Here is a 20,064-nt window from a genome sequence, read left to right as displayed (position 1 = left end):
CCCAAAGTCAATCACAAGCAGATAACCATGGTTTAAAACAGAAGTTATCTAACATAAATACTTTCTCAATCTCAAATTTTCTATTGTCATTCATCTTTCCTTGGAGGAAAACTAACTTTTATATGCCGTCTCTTGATCCCATTCTCTCTCATCTCTTACGGGTTAGATCCCTTATGACTTCTCAAAAAGCAAATGATTAAATCTCTCCATTCTAAAAACGTTTTAAACTCAGCCTCCCTTTAAGACTTGCCATCTTCATCACAAAGATCTTCAAATTAGCAGTTTACTCACTGGATATATTCCTCACAGCCATATAACTTTCCCTCCCAAACCTCCTAGGTCCAGCATTCTTAAAACTACAGCTTTTTAAAGACACTACGACATATACTGGTTGTCAAATCCAATGGCTACTACTTAATCCTCACACTCCTTTACACCTTTTTTACACAGATGTTATCCTGTCATTCTTAAAGCTCTGTTCCTAAGATCTACAAACATGTTTTTGGTTCTCTTCTTTCACTGTTCCTTTAGAGCTTCCCTTCTCCACCAAGCCCCTTCTGTCAAAGTTCTAGCTCTGCTCACTTCAAATGGTCCTCCTCTTCAGCATATGCTGCCACAGTTTGAATTTCATCTCTATCCCAGATGTGAGTGACATACTCGTATTTTCTACTTCCTGTTGGACACATACAGAGATACAAATGTAGTGAAATACCCCCAAGCCAACATACTATGAATTGAACTAGATTATATTCTCCCCACCTTCTTTCACAACCTGACTCCCTGGTGCAGGGGGGCAGGGGGAGGGCAGAGGGCAGGGCAGGCAGTAAGTTTAATAAAATACCTTTTCTTTCTTTTTCTTAGTTAACAGCAACAGTTTCCTCTCAGTTATCTAGGATCAGAACCTCGTTACTATTATTCAATCACTGCCTATATTTAAATCCAGATCCAGTCAATTTTATGTTCAGGGAATCCATTTCAGGTGCTCTATGCCTTTCTTGATTTACATCATTTTTACAGCCTCTATACTTAACAGCTTGCCTTTTTTCCTGATTATCGGATAAATCTTCCTAAGGCATACATACTTGGCTCAAAAAGCTTTTATCCTCATTCTGCTTCCTGTTTTTCAATTTCTGTATACAAAAATTTATTGATTCTTAGAATGCCACTTTTTCCACGAGACCCACAGTGATTCTGACATTACCCTGGCTGGAAATTACTTACTTCCTCTTATTATCACAGCACACTTTTCTGCACCATCACAATCTCATAAACTACTTTTACTGTTTGTCTTTCCTAAATAATTATGAGCTGCTAAAACTGGGATTAAGTATTGTCTTCCTTTTTACAGTATTCTGTTTCCAACACATTGGAAGCAATTTTATGCATAAACATACTAAAGGTTCAAGATTCCCAGGTGGCACTAGTGGTAAAGAATGTGCCTGCCAACTCAGGAGACCTGAGAGAGGCAGGTCGGCAAGATCCCCCGGAGGAGGGCAGGCTACCCACTCCAGTATTCTTGCCTGGAGAATCCCAGGGGCAGAAGGCCTGACAGATTACAGTCCATAGGGTCACAGAGTCAGACACAACTGAAGTGACTTAGTAGGCACACACACTAAAGGTTCAGTTAATCATTAAAAAAAAAAAAAAAAAAGACTTACCTTATTCAGCTGTTCTTCCATTCCAGGTATCAACATTACACAAGCTACACACACTCCAACAAGCAAAAACAGTGCATAGATCAACCTCGTTACAGTGGAGTTATTTCCGCTAGGACAGCATCGGCACAGCAAGCACGGGGCACTGCCACACAAACACGGGATCTGGAAAAAGAAGGGTAAGAATCAGTGCAGTTTAAATGATACAGTGAAAGTCTACACTCTATCTACTCAAAAAAGGATGAAGTTAAGTTGATTAAAAAGTGATTTGGTTCACAAGTTATCTATAGAGTATAAAACTTGGTAACTTCTGGGTAAAAATGAAGCAAAATAAAGCAAAAAACAAGTGCCCTTTATATCAAGCAAAATGAGTAAATTCAGTTAAAAACAAAGAAAAAAAATAGCAACAAGACCCAAAGTTTAGCTGAGAAAAGAAATGGAATATTCATTAATTATAAGTGGATCTCCAACTCCTACCTTTTAACCCCCAGAAATCAGGCTGAATTCACAAAATCTGAGGTTTCTCAGATACTTCAGAGAAGGAAAAGAAGTAAACAGGTATTCTCATCTTTTCCCTCTTCTGACTTGGTGGTGGTGATAACCACCAAGTAAAAGTTCCTATTAGAATTAGGCAAAATAGGATTAAATGAACGAGTGGGGTGAGCTAGCATTCTCTAACAGAATTCCACACTAAACTAGTAGTAGATCCCAGGGGAAAAGGCTATCTCCCTGAGCATGTGAGGCAAATGCCGGTAATGGAATTTAACAATATCTCAGGAAGGCAAAGTGAAAGTATTCTAGTAACAATTGACCTTACTCCAGGATGAGCGCCACCATCCACCAGATACCACAGGAAGGGAGTATTGTAGAAGTCAGACACACTACAGTAACCAATATAAAGTAGGATCAGAAGTAATTATACAAAACTTCGGAAATAAATAGCATGGCAACAACACAAACACACTTTAGCAAAAAATAAACAAACATGCCCCGACCAAAAAAAAAGCATCTGAAAAATCCAATCTGAAATAAAACATAACTCAGTAAGAAAAGGAAATTCCCTAAAATTGGTTCACCTGAAGCAAAAAGGAGAGATCAAACAGAAGAGAACAGAACAAGATGAAAAGGAAGACTGCAAGGCTGAGGAGAAATGAGAAGGGGAAAAGCCTGCTTAAAAAACTAACAAAACAAAAATGCTGAAAATAAAAATCAGTTCAGTTCAGTTGCTCGGCCGTGTCCGACTCTTTGTGACCCCATGAACCGCAGCACGCCAGGCCTCCCTGTCCATCACCAACTCCGGAGTCCACCCAAACCCATGTCCATTGAGTCGGTGGTGCCATCCAGCCATCTCATCCTCTATCGTCCCCTTCTCCTCCTGCCCTCAATCTTTCCCAGCATCAGGGTCTTTTCAAATGAGTCAGCTCTTTGCATCAGGTGGCCAAAGTATTGGAGTTTCAGCTTCAACATCAGTCCTTCCAATGAACACCCAGGGCTGATCTCCTTCAGAATGGACTGGCTGGATCTCCTTGCAGTCCAAGGGACTTACAAGAGTCTTCTCCAACACCACAGTTCAAAAGCATCAATTCTTTGGCGCTGAGCTTTCTTCACAGTCCAACTCTCACACCCATACATGACCACTGGAAAAACTATAGCCTTGACTAGACAGAGCTTTGTTGGCAAAGTAATGTCTCTGCTGAAAATAAAAATACTGATAGATAAATTTTGGATTAAGTACCATAAACTCAGGCCAAGACACAGTAACAGTGACCAGACCTACCCTACTGCCTTAATCCCTGGGGAAAAATAAAGTGAAACAATGGTTTTTCAGACAGCTAACAATAGGCAATTTAGGATACTTAATTTCTAAGAGAGATGAAACAATGTGAAGTCTATGACTGGCCCAGTTTTTCTGCCTGGCAAGAGTCTCCAATGTAGGCCAGTACAGGCCAGCAGTCTACTGAACTTGAGACACAGCTGGGACAGTGTTGAGAGTTTAGGGAAGTGAAGGCACATAAGAGTTCACAGGACATAAAAAAGTAACAGAGAAAGCTATACTGAGATTGAGCTCTGGAGATCTGCAGAGGCTTCCATTTCTGTCTTCAGCAGAGCACTGATCAGCATATGTATTTGATTAAATTCCTCTAGGGGGCAGGGTGAGGTGGTATTACCAATCAGAATGGAAAAAACGTTAAAAATCCTTGAGTAAAATTATAAGATTTTTACTACACAGCTCTTGACTGGAAAATCCCATGGACAGAGGAGCCTGGTAGGCTGCAGTCCATGGGGTCTCACAGAGTCGGACACGACTGAGCAACTTCACTTTCACTTTTCACTTTCATGCATTGGAGAAGGAAATGGCAACCCACTCCAGTGTTCTTGCCTGGAGAATCCCAGGGATTGGGGAGCCTGGTGGGCTTCCATCTATTGGGTCGCACAGAGTTGGACACGACTGAAGCGACTTAGCAGCAGCAGCATGGGGGGTGGGGGTGGGCAGAAGCTGGCCATAAGGCTAAAAAAGCCATTCCAATCTCAACAAAGCCTAAAAGCAAACTTTGAAAAACTTCTCTTCAAATAACTCACCTATGTCTAAGAACAGCAAGAATGTTTTTTTAACAAATACAACATATCCAGCTCCCATCAAGGTAAAACTTACAATATCTAACAGCTAATAAGAAATTGGCAGGCATGCCAGTATGGAAAATACAGCTTGTAGTTAAGAGCAAAATCAACAAATAAAAACCAGCCTGAAAATTACACAGATAACTGAATTTAATTATAAAAATGGCATTCCAAAATCACTGAGGATGGTGACTGCAGCCACAAAATTAAAAGACACTCGCTCCTTGGAAGAAAAGCTATGACAAACGTAGACAGCATATTAAAAAGCTGAGACATCACTTTGCCAACAAAGGTCCATATGGTCAAAACTATGGTTTTTCTCGTAATCATGTATGGATGCGAGAGTTGGACCATAAAAAAGACTGGAGTGTCAAAGAATTGTTGCTTTCAAATTGTGGTGCTGGAGAAGACTCTCGAGAGTCCCTTGGATTGTAAGGAGACCAAACCAGTCAATCTTCAAGGAAATCAACCCTGAACATTCACTGAAAGGGCTGTTGATGAAGCTGAAGTTCTAATACTTTGGCCATGTGATATGAAGAGCTGACTCATTGGAAAAGACTGATGCTAGGAAAGATGGAGGGCAGGAGGAGAAGGGGGCGGCAGAGGATGTGAGGGGTAGATGGCATCACTGATTCAGTGGACATGAATCTGGGCAAACTCTGAGTGACAGTGAAGGACAGGGAAGCCTGGTGTGCTATAGTCCATGGGGTTGCAAAGAGCTGAACATGACTTAGTGACTATGTTATTGTAACTATACTTCATTTGCTCAAGTAGAGGAAAACACAGCATGTCAAAGAGAGACATGGAAGGTTATGTCCATATCAAACTTCTGAAAATGAAAAGTAAAGTATCTGAACCAAAAAGTACACTGCAGAAAAAACAAATGAACTTGAAGACATAGCAAAAGAAACAATCCAAAAGATAAAAAGACTAGAACAAAAACAACAGAGAATCAGCATTGTGAAACAACTTCAAACAGCCTAATACATGTCAAACTGGGGCTTCTGAAGAATACAGGAGACAGGCGAGTCCTTTTGAGGAAGTAACTGCCGAAATGTTCTTAATGAAAACTATAAACTCACAGATACAAGAAACTCAACAAAAACGTAATGAAAACTACACATCAAGTTACATCATAAACTGTTTAGAGCTTCCTTTGTGGCTCAGTGGTAAAGAATTCACCTGCCAATTCAGGAGACACAGGTTTGATCCCTGGGCAGGGAAGATCCCAGGTGCTGTGGAGCAAGTAAGCCCATGCACGACCACAACAACTAAGCCCGAGCTTCAAAGCCTGGAAACGGCCACTACTGAGCCCGCGTGCTGCAGCTACCGAGGCCCGAGCGTCCCAGAGCCCTGTCACCTCAAGAGAGGCCACCACAATGAGAAGCTCGTGCACTCAGTGAGGAGCAGCTCCTGCTCTCCCCTACTAGAGAAAAGCCTGTGCAGCAACAAAGACCCAGCACAGCCAAACATAAAGAAATGAAATTAAAAGAAAAAAAATGGTTTAAAAAAATAAATTGCTTAAAAACAATGATCAACAGAAAAAAATCTTAAAAGCAGTCAGAAAATGAAGGTACCTTATATAAAGAAGAAGGAGGATATCAGACTTCTAGTAAGAAATATTGCAATGCAGAAATCAATACTGAATTGAAGGAAACTGTAAGTTCACACTCAGCAAAGATATCTTTGTAAAAACATTTTTAGGCACAGAAAAAAACCCCAAAATAACAAATCTAAACTATCAGAAATGTGAAAAGAAAGTTACACCAGAAATGTGGATCTACATAAAAGAAATGAACAACAACAAAAAAGAAATGGTTAACTGTGTATTCTTTTTTTTTTACATATAAAAGGTTACTTAGAAAAGATTATTATCTTTTTAAAGCAAAATAGTAAAGTATTCTGGGTGGTTATAACAAAGATGGCAGTACAGTTACTGTATGTGATAGTTACAAACAGGCCATAAAAGGAGACATTCAACTATACTACTGTATACTTAAATTAGAAACAGAATGAATATGACACAAAGGCAGTGTAATAAGTTAAATACTATAAACCCTACAGTGACCCTACAGTCTAAAAATGCAAAACAAAGGAATACAGCTAGTAAGCCAAAAGATTAAAAAAAAAAAAAATTAATATATTGCTAATTAATCCAAAATAAGGCAAAAACTAGGGAAAAGAGACCATGAACAGGTAGGACAAACAAAAAACAAATAGAAAGATGGTTGATTTAAGCACAAACATAATCAATACTCACATTAAGTATAAAGAGACTAAACACCGCCAAATAAAAAGCACACTGTCAGATTAAAGAGTTAAGATCAAACCCTATCTTTTCTACAAGAAACCCACTTAAACATAAAGACAGAACTGGTGGAAAATTAAATATGTATATATATATGTACATATGTGGGTATATATATATGTGTCTGTATGTGTGTGTGTACACACACATATACACATAAACACACACACCAGTATCAGACAAAGTAGATTTCAGAGCAAAGGGTTTCATCAGGAACAAGGAGGGCCATTTTATAATAAAAGACATACAAGGAGATATAGGATATTCATTAAGGAGATATACAACATACAATCCTAAATATTTCTGCATGTAAAAAAGAACTTCAAAATGCATCAAAGAAAAATTATTAAAACTGAAAAAAGTAATAACAAGTCCACATCTATGTTCTTTCATTAACTGAAGTAGGAAAAAAACTCAATATGCATATCAGTTCAGTATCATTAATTGTCTCTGACATTCAGAGAATATTCCATCTAACCAAAGCAGAATAAAAATTATTTTCAAAAACACTGAAAACACTTAACCAAAACAGAGCATATTCTGGGCCATGAAACAAATCTCAAATCTCAATAAATATAATCATACATGTTTTCGTGGCCCACAATGGAATTAAATACTGATCAGTAACAGAAGGATTTATTTTTCCAGAAACTAAATAAACAGTCAAACTCACAAGCAGAAGAGGTCAAAAAACAAACAGAATGAAAATAAGGTATCACATTTTTGGAATGTACCAAAAGCAATGTCTAAAGTGTTAGATAAAACAGATAAACTCCATGAAAAATCCAAACTACCAAAAATCATTCGATGAGAAATATATAAGATGAATGGTCCTGTTTCTATTCAAGAAACTGAATTTGTAGTTAAAAACCTTCACAGGCATAGGTAGCTTCACTAGTGAATTCCATTAAACATTTAAAGAATAAATCAAACCAACTCTACCCAGATTCTTCTGGAAAACTAAAGAGGCAAAAAACTGATACAAAATCAAGGAAACAACATACTGATATCCTTTATGAACATCACACACACACAAAAAAATCCCTAATATCCTGTCAAGTCAATAATACAAAAAGTATACAAAGATCTCCTGTTCCATTTTCACAAAGAAGGAGACTGGAACCATGACTCCATCCTAAAGAAAAAAAAAGCAAAGAGACTCAAAAAATCAACAATTCTTCTAGGATCCAAGTTAGGTGAGGACACAGAGTAAGTCACTGCCCCCGAGACTGAAAGATAGGGAATCATCGCTTATTAGCGTCCACAAGTGGAAACTGACTTGGGAACCGGTGTGCAGGATGGAAATCCTGAAAGATAAATGAAGAACTGCTGGAGCCTCATAGAGGACAAGTCTGAGAGCTAAAAAAAAAAACCAGGAAAACACACTTAAAAGGCCCCACAAACTTGTGAATTTTACTACTAGTTCATCAGGTTCTCATAGTAAACTTGAGAGAAAACTTCCTTCCAGCTTCTTGTAGGAAAGGAGAGATCCGTTTTAAAATATATTAGAACACTTTTTTCTGAACACCTGACCTCAAGAAAAACTAGTTAAATAGAGTCTAACTTATTTAACTAGAGGATAAATAACCTAGGGGAAGAGAAATACTGAACTCTAGCTTATTCAAGCCATCCTCTCCCATTTATAGGGGGACGGAGGGGAGACTGAGAAATATTAGGAAGTTCACAGTCCAGAGGCATAAGCTTACTAAAAGACTAAAATCTAATCAGAGAATAATGGATGTTTCTCTTTCACCCACACCTCGCCAGGACACAATCAAGTTCCTTTTCCCTGGTACATAGTGTCTGGCTATCAGGAAAATTATTGACATTACAAAAGGCAAAAAACACAATTTGAAGAGACACAGCAAGCATCAAAACCAGACACAGCAGAGATGTTAGACTGATCAAACCAAAAATATAAAACAACTATCATATGTTAAGGGTTCTACTGAATAAAGTAGAGAGCATACAAGAAGCAGAAATGAAATCCTTCAAAAAAATACATGTTAGAAACAAAAAACAGCAGCAGAAATGAAAATGCAGACATGATTGAGGAAATAATTTGAGCTTAAGGCTGTATCAGTAGAAATTTTCCAAACTGAAAAGCCAAGAGAGTAAAGCCTGACATTCTGTTCAACAGAATATCCAAGAATTGTGAGATAACTGCAAATGGTAAAACATGTGACTATCACAAGGAAAAGAAATATTTTTTAAATGACAGACTTCCCCCCAATTAACATCAGACATACACACCCCACCCTCCACACAAAAAAAAAAACCACACCACCACCACCAAAAACCCCTACACCTAGATAAATCGCTTTGAAGCAACAGAAAATACAATATCCTGGAAGAAGCCAGAGGAAAAACACCTTACCTACAGAGGAACAAAGGATGAATTATCGATATATTCAAGTTTTCCTCAGACAACATGCAAACAAGAGTGAAGTGAAATATTTTAGTGTTGAGAGAAAACAACCCGCCAACCTACAGTTCTGTACTCTGCGAATTATCCTTCGAAGGAAGAAGAAATACTTTCTCAAATAAAATGGAATTTGTTGCCAAACTCTAGACTTGCTTGCAAGAAATGTTCAAAATTCTCTAGAGGAGGAAAATAATATAATTCAGAAACTCTACATATAAAATTACTCTTATAAATACAAGTAAAGTTAAAACTTACTTTTCTTATTCTTAGTTGAGCTAACTTGTTTGCTCAAAATAAGAGCAACAATGTCTTGTTACATATGCATATATATGTTATGCCTATACATATACATATGTGTAGACACATAGGTGCGTGTGTGTGTTTAATGAATGAAAGTAATGTAGAAGGGACAGGAGACAGGAATTAGGATCGCTTTCCTATTATAAGGTATTAACACTAGCTGTAAGTGTGTAGTGTCGTAGTATGCTGTTACTTCAAAGTGGATAAGCTGTAAATGTCATTTCAAATTCTAGAGTGCTACAGACCGAAAATCGTATGATGAAAATCTAATGCACAAGGTGATGATGTTATGAGATAGGGCCTTTGGGAAGAATTAAGTCAAAAAGGCTGAGCCCGCATGAAGAGTAGTGCTCTCATAAAGGCAGCAGAGAGAGAGCGCCTCACCTCTTCGACAATATGAGGAAACATCAACAAGTTGGCAGTCTACAACCCTGAAGAGGGCCTTCACCAGATACAAACGATAGCCATGCGGGCACCCTAATCTTGGACTGCCAGCCTCCAGCACTGTGAGAAACAAACTTCTGTTGTTCACATGCCACCCAGCCTGTGGTATTGTTACAACAGCCCAAATGGAGTAATAAATTGGGCAACAACCGAAAAACAAGTAAACAACACTTTATAAAAGCTAAAAGATGTTTAACTGATATGCTAAAAAGGGAGAGAAAATGCAATCATATATAATGCTTAAACACCCTTCTCCCCCAACACACAACAGGAAAAACAAAGGCAACAAATAGAAAACAGTAACAAATACAGTAAATACTAGTCCAAATCTATCAGTAATCACCTTGGAGATCAGAGGCCTAAATTTATTCAATTAAAAGACAGACTGTCAGAGTGTTCAAAAAACAAGACCCAATTATACTGCTTACAAGAGACTCACTATAAATATAAAGACACACAGAATACAAGTAAATGGAAGGGGAAAACACAACATGTGAACACTAAATGAGGGAGGGTAGCTGCACTGGTTGCAGGTAGAGCAGACCTCAAAACAAGCCAAGTTATCTGGGATAAAGAAAGACACTACATAATGATACAGGGATCCAATTCTCCAAGAAGACGTTAACAATTCTAAATATGTATGCACCTAATGACAGAGCATCAAACTGTGAACGCAAAAACCAGTAAAACTGCAAGCAGAAACAGATGGCTCCACTGTCAGAGTTAAAGAGACTCCAGTGTTGCTCAGAAATGGACAGACTGAGCTAGCAGAAAATCAGGAAGGACAGCTGCACTCACCACCACCAATCAAATGGGTGCCTGACATCTATAGACTACTCTACCCAATAACCAGCGAACACATTCTCCAAGATGACATGGAATATTAACCAAAACCACACTGGTGACAATTAAACACACTATCGAACTTGAAAGAGCACTGACTGCTCTCAGACTACAATCAGCTAGAAATCAAGAGCAAAATGGTAACTGGAAAATCCCCCAAATTCTTAAAACAATGTACTTATCTAAAATAAACACAGAAGTCAAAGAAGTCTCAAGAGAAATTTTTAAAAATCTGAATTAAAATAATAACACAATTTATAGAAACTTATGGGATGTAGTGAAAGCAGTGCTTTGAGGCAAATTTACAGCACTGAATGCATTTACCAGAAAAGAAAATCTAACATCAATCATCTAAGCTTCCATCTTAGGAAACTAGAAAAAGAAATGCAAACTGAAAGAAAACAGAAAAAAAAGAACTAGACTAGACACCAACGCAATCAAAGACAGAAAAGAGAGAAAAACCAATGAAAACAAAACGTGGTTCTTTGATCAATAAAAATAAGCCCCCAACCAGGCTAACTAACAAACAAAGATAACACAGATTACTAACGTTAGAAATGACAGAGAAGATGTCACTGTAGGTCCTGTGGACATGAAAAGGATAATGAACGAATACTATGAACAATTCTGTGCCCACAAATTTGAGAACCTACACAAATGGCCTAACCCTTGAAAGATACAAGCTGCTAAAACTCACACACAAGAAACAATTTGAATAGACCTCTATTAAAGAAATTTAATCAATAATTAACAGTCTTCCAAAACAGCACTAGGCACAGGCAGGTTCACTGGTGAATCTACATCAATTCTCTTCAATCTCAGAGAACACAAGTAGAGGGGGAATACTTTCTAACTTATTCTATAAAATAAGCATCATTCTAATAACAAAACCGGACAAACACATTATAATAAAAGATTAACCTTTCTCATGAATAAAGGCATAAATTCTCAATAAAATATTAGCAAATTAAATCCAACAATGTAGGAAAAAGAATTACACACCACAACCAAGTGGGATTTGTCCCAAAAGGCAAGACTGGCTCACATTCAAATAGTTAGGACTCATGTAAATTACAGACTTTGGGAGATGATGGTGTGTTAGTGTAGGCTTAGTAACTAACAAATGCACCTCTCTGGTGGGGAATGTTTGCAACAAGGGAGGCTATGCATATTGGGACACAGGGCATATATGGGAAATCTCTATCTTCCTCTCAATTTTTCTGTAAAGCTAAACCTGATTTTTAAAAATAGTTTTTAAAAAGCATACAAAAGGTTAATACACTGTAATCAGGCGGGGTTGAGCTGGGAGAAAGCACATTTGGTTAAGCTTTTGAAATTCAATCAAATTAGTTTACCACATTAACAGACTGAAGAAAATTACCACCAGGGCCATCTCACACAATGCAAAAAAGTAATTTGAAAAATTCAACCCATTCATTATAAAACAAATTTAAAAAACTCACCTAGAGCCAGAGATGCGGGAGTGTGAGGTCAACTGGGCCTTAGGAAGCATTACTAGGGACAAAATGGAGGTGATGGAATTCCAGCTAAGCTATTTCAAATCCTCAAAGATGATGCTGTCAAAGTGCTGCACTCAATATGCCACCAAATTTGGAAAACTCAGCAGTGGCCACAGGACTGGAAAAGGTCAGTTTTCATTCCAATCCCAAAAAAGGGCAATGCCAAAGAATGCTCACTACCACACAATTGCACTCATTTCACATGCAAGCAAGGGCATGCTCAAAATCTTCCAAGCCAGGCTTCAACAGGAAGTGAACTGAGAACTTCCAGATGAACAAGCTAGATTTAGAAAAGGCAGAGGGACCAGAGGTCAAATGGCCAACATCTGCTGATCACAGAAAAAGCAAGAGAATTCCAGAAAAACATTTCCTGCTCCACTGACTACACTAAAGCTTTTGACTGTGTGGATCACTACAAACTGTGGACAATTCTTAGAGAAGGGAATACCAGACCACCCGACCTGCCTCCTGAGAAATCTGTATGCAGGTCAAGAAGCAAGTTACAACCAGACATGGAACAATGGACTGGTTCCAAATTGGGAGGAAGTGTGTCAAGGCTATATATTGTCACCCTGCTTATTTAACTTATATGCAGAATACATCATGAGAGATGCTGGGCTACATGAAACACAAGCTGGAATAATGACTGCAGGGAGAAATATCAATAATCTCAGATATGCAGATGACTCCACCCTTAGGGCAGGAAGCAAAGAGGAACTAAAGAGCCTCTTGATGAAGATGAAAGAGGAGAGTGAAAAAGCAGGCTTAAAACTTAACATTCAAAAAACAAAGATCATGGCATCCAGTCCCATCACTTCATGGCGAATAGGTGGGGAAACAGTGGAAACAGTGAAAGACTTAATTTTCTTGGGCTCCAAAATCACTGTGGACAGTGACTGCAGCCATGAAATTAAAAGATGCTTGGTCTCTGACATCACTTTGCTGACAAAGGTTCATGTAGTCAAAGCTATGGTTTTTCCAGTAGTCATGTATGGATGTGAGAGTTGGACCATAAAGAAGGCTGAGTGCCCAAGATTTGATGTTTTCGAACTGAGTTGTTGGAGAAGACTCTTGAGAGTCCCTGGGACTGCAGGGTGACCAAATCAGTCAATCCTAAAGGAAATCAGTCCTGCATATTCATTGGAAGGACTGATGCTGGAGCTGAAGCTCCAATACTTTGGCCACCTGATTTGAAGAGCCGCCTCACTGGAATAGACCCTGACGCTGGGAAAGGCTGAAGGCAGGAAGAAAAGGGAATGACGGAGGATGAGATGGCATTACTGACTCAATGGACATGAGTTTGAGCAAGGTCCAGGAGATGGTCAAGGACAGGAAAGCCTGGTGTGCTGCAGTCCATGGGGTCACAAAGCGTCAGACGTGACTGAGCAACTGAAGAACAGAAAAAAACTTTCAGCAAACAAACAGAATATGCTCGACTTGAGGATACCCTTAATTATGTTGTAGATGCTTTGATAAAAAGCATTTACAAAACAAAAAATAAAAACAAGAAAAATAAAGAAAGTACATACTTTGGAAAGGAAGAGATAAAGCTGCTTTCCTTCACACTTAATTGTCAACATGAACAATCCCAAAAAACTTACAAAATGCTACTAGTACTACTAAAAAGTTTAATAAGGTCACAGGACACAAGGTCAGTATATACATATCAATTACACTTCTGCACACTAACAAACAATTGGAAAGTGAAACTGAACAAAAATACTTATAAACCTAGTAAAATATACACCAGCTTTCAAATGATGAAAATTAAAGAAAAACACTGATGAAAGAAATCAAATATTTAAATTAATGGCATGATAAACTGAGTTCATGGATTGGAAGACTCCTCATTTAGGTAACAATTCTTTCCAAACTAATCTATAAATTTAACCCAAGCCCAATCATAATTCCAGCAGGTGTTTGGTAGCAACTAACTGCTTCTAAAACTTTTACAGAAAAGCAAAAGAACTAGAATAGCCCAAAGAATGTTGAAAGAGTAGTTAGAATCACACTACATGATTTCAAGATTAACTTGAAAGCAACAGTAATCAAACTAGGGTAATTTACGCAAAACTATGGCCACAAATAACAGAACAACAGATTTAAGAAAAACAAAGATGGTAAAGAGGCTTTTGCTAAAAGTGCCAAAGCAGATCAATATAGAAACAACAATCACTTTCTACTCTTTGAAAGCCATCAGTATGAGAATGAAAAGACAAGCCACAGACTTGAAGGAAATTTTTGCTGGTGGGAATAAAACCTGATATGACCATCTTGGAGATAAATTTGAAAATTTCTTGTAAGTCAAATGTACATTTACCATATGATTTAGCAATCCCAATGCAAGATATTTAGGTACATAAAATAAGAAGTTATAGACACACAAGAAAACTTTATAGGAACGCTAACGGCTACTTCATTTCCAAAATCTGGAAATGACCCTCAGCTGTTGGAGACAAGCTGTGGAGCAATGGAATCCAAGCAATGGAATACCATGTAATGATAAAAAGGAAGAAACTACTAACAGACACCATAATATGAATGAATCTTGAATTATACTAATTCACTGAGTAAGAGAAGCCACACTCTGAAGGCTATACGCTGTATGATTCTATTTACAGGACATTCTGGAAAGGCAAAACTGTGAAAAAAGCCCAGGGATTCTCCAGAATGCAGATGGCATAACTTTTTAAGGTGACAAAAGTTCTTTAGTGCCTACACAACTACATGGTTTGTGAAAGCTCACAGAACCACACACTACAAAGTATGAATTTTATGTAAATTAAATCAACTAAAGAAAAATGACAAAAATATAGGAAAAATAATATGGAGAAAAAAGAAGACAACATGAAATTAACTCATGTCTTTAAAATGGAGAAGCCTCTAAATGTAACAAAAAGGACATTCAAAGATACAGTAAGAATTTCCTTAAAGAAATAAATCTGTATCTTCAGAAAAACCCACTATTTTCTAGAAGAATAAAAAGTGATGAAAGATTTAAAGTCAGACATATTTGGTTAATTTTAAAGATAAATAAAACTCTTCAGACACCCAGGCAGAAGCTGCTGCTGCTGTGTATGAGACATGTTAAAAGGAAATGGCTACCAGGGCAGGGGAAGACAGAACATAATCCATAGAAATACCTCAAGTCCTGAAAGAAATGGGTATGCTATTATACCAGTCCACAGTGTTTCTCAAGAAAGCAAGAGGCATTTTTAAATATGAAAAAATTCAGGGATTTCAACATCCATGAATTCTTTTTGATAAAAATCTATTAGATGACCCAATTTGGTCAATTATGAGATGACACATAAAAAAAGAAACAAAACTTAGAGAAGCTATGGTTTAAAAAAAAAAAAAAAAAAGAATGCTCTGAACTATGAATCTACTTAAGAGTAGAACAGTGGTTTTCCATCAGAATCACTGGAGAGAATATTAAACCACAATGCTGGGACCCAGTCAGCACTTCCAGTAAGTGCAGTCCAGGATATACTTTAAGAATGACTGGTTTAAAGATTAAACAACTGAGGGAATTATGGTTATAAAACAAAACAGTCATAAAAAATAATACAAAGAAATTCTAGTTAAAGTTGGCAAAATGAATATATGAATTACTTTAGAAAGACCAATAAAATGAAAAATAAAAGGTTTTTAACAGAAGGAATAAAATTAAAAGGAAAACAAATTAAAAAACCAGAAGAATACTGAGTTAACAGGTCAGAAAGTTAAATTCTAAATCATCAAAGGAAAAAAGTTAAGCAATAAAATTTGTACAGGATCATCAAACAGATCAGGAATAGGTGGTACCACGTACCTCCATAAGAGAGGTTGAAGGTAGAGGTGAAAATTATATGATTAGTTTAATTCATTTTTTAAAGTGCAGTTAAGACCCTTAGATTTCATTTCATTTCTTATACCGGCCAACTGAAGAGGATAAGGCAGGATTTTTCAGCTATGGCACTATTGACATCTGGGGCCAAATAAGTCTTTGCTGTTGAGGGCTATCCTATATATTGTAAAACATTTAGCAGTATTCCTGGCTTCTACCCACTTGACGCTATTAGCACCTTATCCCAAGTTGTGACAATGAAAAGTATCTGCAGGCACTGTCCAATGTTCCCTGGGGGACAACTGAGAACCACTGCTCTAGAAACATCTCTTGAGAGAACTCTTTCAGAACCTCTCCTGATGAAGAAACATTTAACACTCAGCAATTCCTTTACTTTTACATTCTTCTGTTAAATTCAGAAAAAATTAATTCTGTTTAAAAATATATGTTCAGCATGCTACAACTCCTTAAAAAATATTTCTGCTTATTCATCCATGTGTATGCATGCATTGAGAGAGAAGAAATGTAGTGGGATTTTGTTGGTGACATTTACATTTTGTACTCTGCACTGCTTGGCTATTTATAGCAACTATGAATCATTTCTACAAAATCAAGTCATTGTACTAAAAAATAAAAATCTAGCAAGAGACTGCACAAAATAAGCAGGCAGGAATCACAAGCTTCTTCTCAATTACTTAACATCTTGGGCAAAAAATGATAGTTATTGTATACAAAATACAGTGATTCAAAAAGTCAACGCTACTCACTAGCATCATCTTAAGACTGAGGTGGGGAAAGCACTTGAGTAAGCATCAATTGCTGGTGATGCTGTAGTTACAGGATTAGGTGGCAGGTCCACCTGTGTTTATAAAAATGCTTAATCACCAATCAGATAGATAGCCATGCTTGAACCAAGAATTACCATCAATCTAATTCTAGACCACTCAACAGCAAAAACACAAAACAAAAAACCCCACAAAATGAAATAAAAAAATTAAACACTCCAATCTCTGTGATACACAGTATCACAAGTAATTTTTTACACTTTTTTCCATAGTTCAGACATTTTCTACCATTTTCCGAAACAAACAAAAAAATCTTTGTAAAAACTGATTAAGTCTATAAGAAACTTGAGCAAACAAAGAATGAGGTTCATTTTCATTCTGGCTTAACTGATCTAAGTTAATGACCTGAATACTTTTGAATATTTGACTAAATTTCAATATGTCAAAACCTCTAAGTAAATGAGCATATTGACTGTTAAGACCATGGAAGAAAGGGATTTATAAAATACAAGGCATATTCTCTTTTAATTGCTACTTAACTGCACTAAAATTGAACAATTCGGAAACAGAGAAAGAGACACCAGGAAAGGAAGGGGAAAAAATAATCAGAATTGCCTAGAACCATGATGAGCAGCCTTAGCCACCTAGCCTCTCTAACCACCAGCGACCTAATTACTGGAAGGTAAGAAAGTGTCTCCTTGTTACCATCTTTCCAATGTACCTTCATATTAATAGTAACTAAAGGGCTGTGTCTGTAGAACTGTGACTAAGTGGAGAACTAAGTTGTAAAAATTTTAATAAGAATGTAATTTTTCCCACATTGTTCACTAAAACGATTTAAAACACACGTTTTTATTAATCCCCCAAATATTTTTTTAACCATAACCGTCCTCGAGGCAAAAAAGACTGTTCATCACAGGTCTAGAAATTGAAAACAAAATGGAAAACACGTATCCCTACTATGTAAAGAACATGCCCATTTGCTAACTGGACAAAATCTGACTTTACAAATAGAATTACACAACATCTCACCCTGCTCAATTAAAACAATTCTATAATAATATTTTGCAATACATTAAGTTTATTACCCTAAATATGCCTCTTATAAGATACTCAATGGTTTCAAGTAGATTCTCTACTTTCATAATGAGATAAAAATATACCAGCTTTGAAAGAAAGAAAAATATACCAGTTTTCTACGCCCAGCTACAAGAAAAAAAAAAATTGTGTGGGTGTGTGTGTAAAATCAAGACAATGACCTGGGTTGGAGTAACCTCTACGTAGTATTTTATTAAAATTTAACATTCATAGTTCAAGCCACATTGAAAACTTTTTAAAAAGAGATGCAAAAACAACAGAAATGTTACCTAATGTATATAACGGAGTCATCTGGGAAGTCAGACAAGCAATTGTTAGAAACAGAATTTAGAAATCATGGGTTAAAGAACTAAGATTTGAACCCAAATATCTCGCCCCATATTACAAATACCTTTATTAACTGTAAAGTCCATTTTTGTCTATTGGGGGACGGGGGAGTGTTTATATCAAACTCAAATTTATTTGTACCACCTGAATCAAAAAATCCTGCCACCATAATGAAGAATGGTTTCACCCTAACAACGCTATCAAACTGCAACGTACACCAAATTAAAAGTGAGATGTCGAATTACACAAGCATCTTTCTGTCAAAAAAAACAGGTATCTGATAACACAGAACTGACCAGCTTTTTCAAACACATATTTGAGAAATACATAATTTTCTCATATCATTAAGCTCGAGGACTCATTCGCAGAGTTGGGACTATTTAAAAAGGATGTAACTGTATCAGTATGACTGCCGGGCTGCCCCACATATCCGTCATTTAACTGCAGTCTGCGCGACAGAACAAAGAGGCCTCCGGGGACGACAGTGCTGCAGTCTGAGGTCGCTGGGAGGAGATGACGAGAAGAGATGGGGTACTCCACAAAACGAAGCGGCCTAAGACCTTTGTAGAACAGGCCCAGGCAGACATAAGACATAAAGGACAAAAAGGGGCCTGGAAGAATAGGGAACAGCCTTCATGAAAAGCGGGTTGGGGAGGAAAAACGGCTAGCTCTCAGCTTGGAATCTCCCATCCGGGCCACTCACTCATGTCCACTGCTCCTCGTGGCTACCCGGGTCGGCTCTTCCAAAGACTCAGGGCCGCGAAGCTGTGTCGGAATGGCCAAGGGAGATAGAGAGGAAACGGGAAAGAAAGGCCTCCCTGTTGGGTGGGGTAACACGGTCCCGCCGGGCTTCACCCAAGCCTGCTCGGGGCCTTTTCTCTTTCATCTCTCACGCTAGCCCCTCTCAGGCCGCTAACAACCAACTTACCCAGCTCGCCATGGAGCACAGCCCCAAGACGCTCCCCATCTCCACAACGTCGCAGGAGCAGCGTATGCCAACAAGATGGAGCCAGCACCCTCTCTCGCCTTTCCCCGCTTATTTACTAACTACAACCCACTTCCGGCGCAGAGCCCACCCCGCCCCTCCGCCTGCGTCACTTCCTTCGCGGCCTGGGCCGGGAAGGGAGGGCATCGTGCTGGGGAGGGCATCGTGCTGGGTTCCGCACCCGCCGCCCTGGATTTCTATCCTGTGTCGTTCCGCGATAGCTCTTCTAATTCAGGTGGCAAAAAGCGTCTTGTTTTTCCACTTTCGCATCTTTTTTTCCCCCCACTTATGTTCTCAATTCACTCCTGAAGCCCACTTATTTCTACTCATTTGGGTGCTTCCAATTCTATCACTGTTTGCGGTTGTAACATGTTAATGTCTTGTCCTGTTAAGATGTTACAAGAAGTAACATCTTAAAATGTGTAAATTAGTTAGATACGACTTACTAATAACAACGCAAACATGTTATTGATTTTATTGAATGTCACGAGCTATCGAGGAGACATTTATCACCCGATAAGCTATAAACATCTTTAAAATTATTTTGACCTACAAAAAAGGTAAAGTGAAAAACGTTATAAAACCGTGAACTTTCCTGTCTTCAAGAAATAACATTTCAAACCATTGCTCCCGACTGCATCGCTCCTCATCCTCCACCAAAAGATGGTCATAATGAATGAATGTGAGAGACGAACCAGCAATCTGTGCTACAGTGTCTTCAATTTACTGATTTGCAAATTGCTCTTCAAAGTGGTTTTAACCACTGTAAACTTTCTCCAGCAGTGAGAATTGTGTGTCACATTTTTATCAGCACTGGGGTTTCTCACACTCTAACTAATAAAAGAGAACTGAAATGTCTCATTATACTATCAATCGGCATTTCCCTGATAACTAGTAAGGTTGAGAACTTGTTATTGACCATTGGG

The 20,064-nt window shown here is 37.9% G+C and overlaps 1 protein-coding gene across 1 annotated transcript in view; it reads right to left on the bottom strand.

Moving 5' to 3' along the window:
• The window catches only part of SERINC1 (serine incorporator 1), a 33,759-nt gene extending 14,555 nt beyond the window's left edge, over positions 1-19,204 (bottom strand). Inside the window, exons 1-2 of the mRNA XM_055535023.1 lie at positions 19,082-19,204; positions 1,659-1,820 (exon numbers count right to left, since the gene is read on the bottom strand). Coding sequence (XP_055390998.1) covers positions 1,659-1,820; positions 19,082-19,120 — 201 coding nt within the window. The 5' untranslated portion in view covers positions 19,121-19,204. The remainder of the gene's footprint in view (positions 1-1,658; positions 1,821-19,081) is intronic.
• Between the last annotated feature and the right edge of the window lie 860 nt (positions 19,205-20,064).

The sequence above is a fragment of the Bubalus kerabau genome, chromosome 9, assembly GCF_029407905.1.
Source record: "Bubalus kerabau isolate K-KA32 ecotype Philippines breed swamp buffalo chromosome 9, PCC_UOA_SB_1v2, whole genome shotgun sequence".
In the NCBI taxonomy this organism is placed as follows: domain Eukaryota; kingdom Metazoa; phylum Chordata; class Mammalia; order Artiodactyla; family Bovidae; genus Bubalus; species Bubalus kerabau.
The sequence above is the reverse complement of the archived record's forward strand: the minus strand, read 5'-3'. Positions and strand labels throughout refer to the sequence as shown.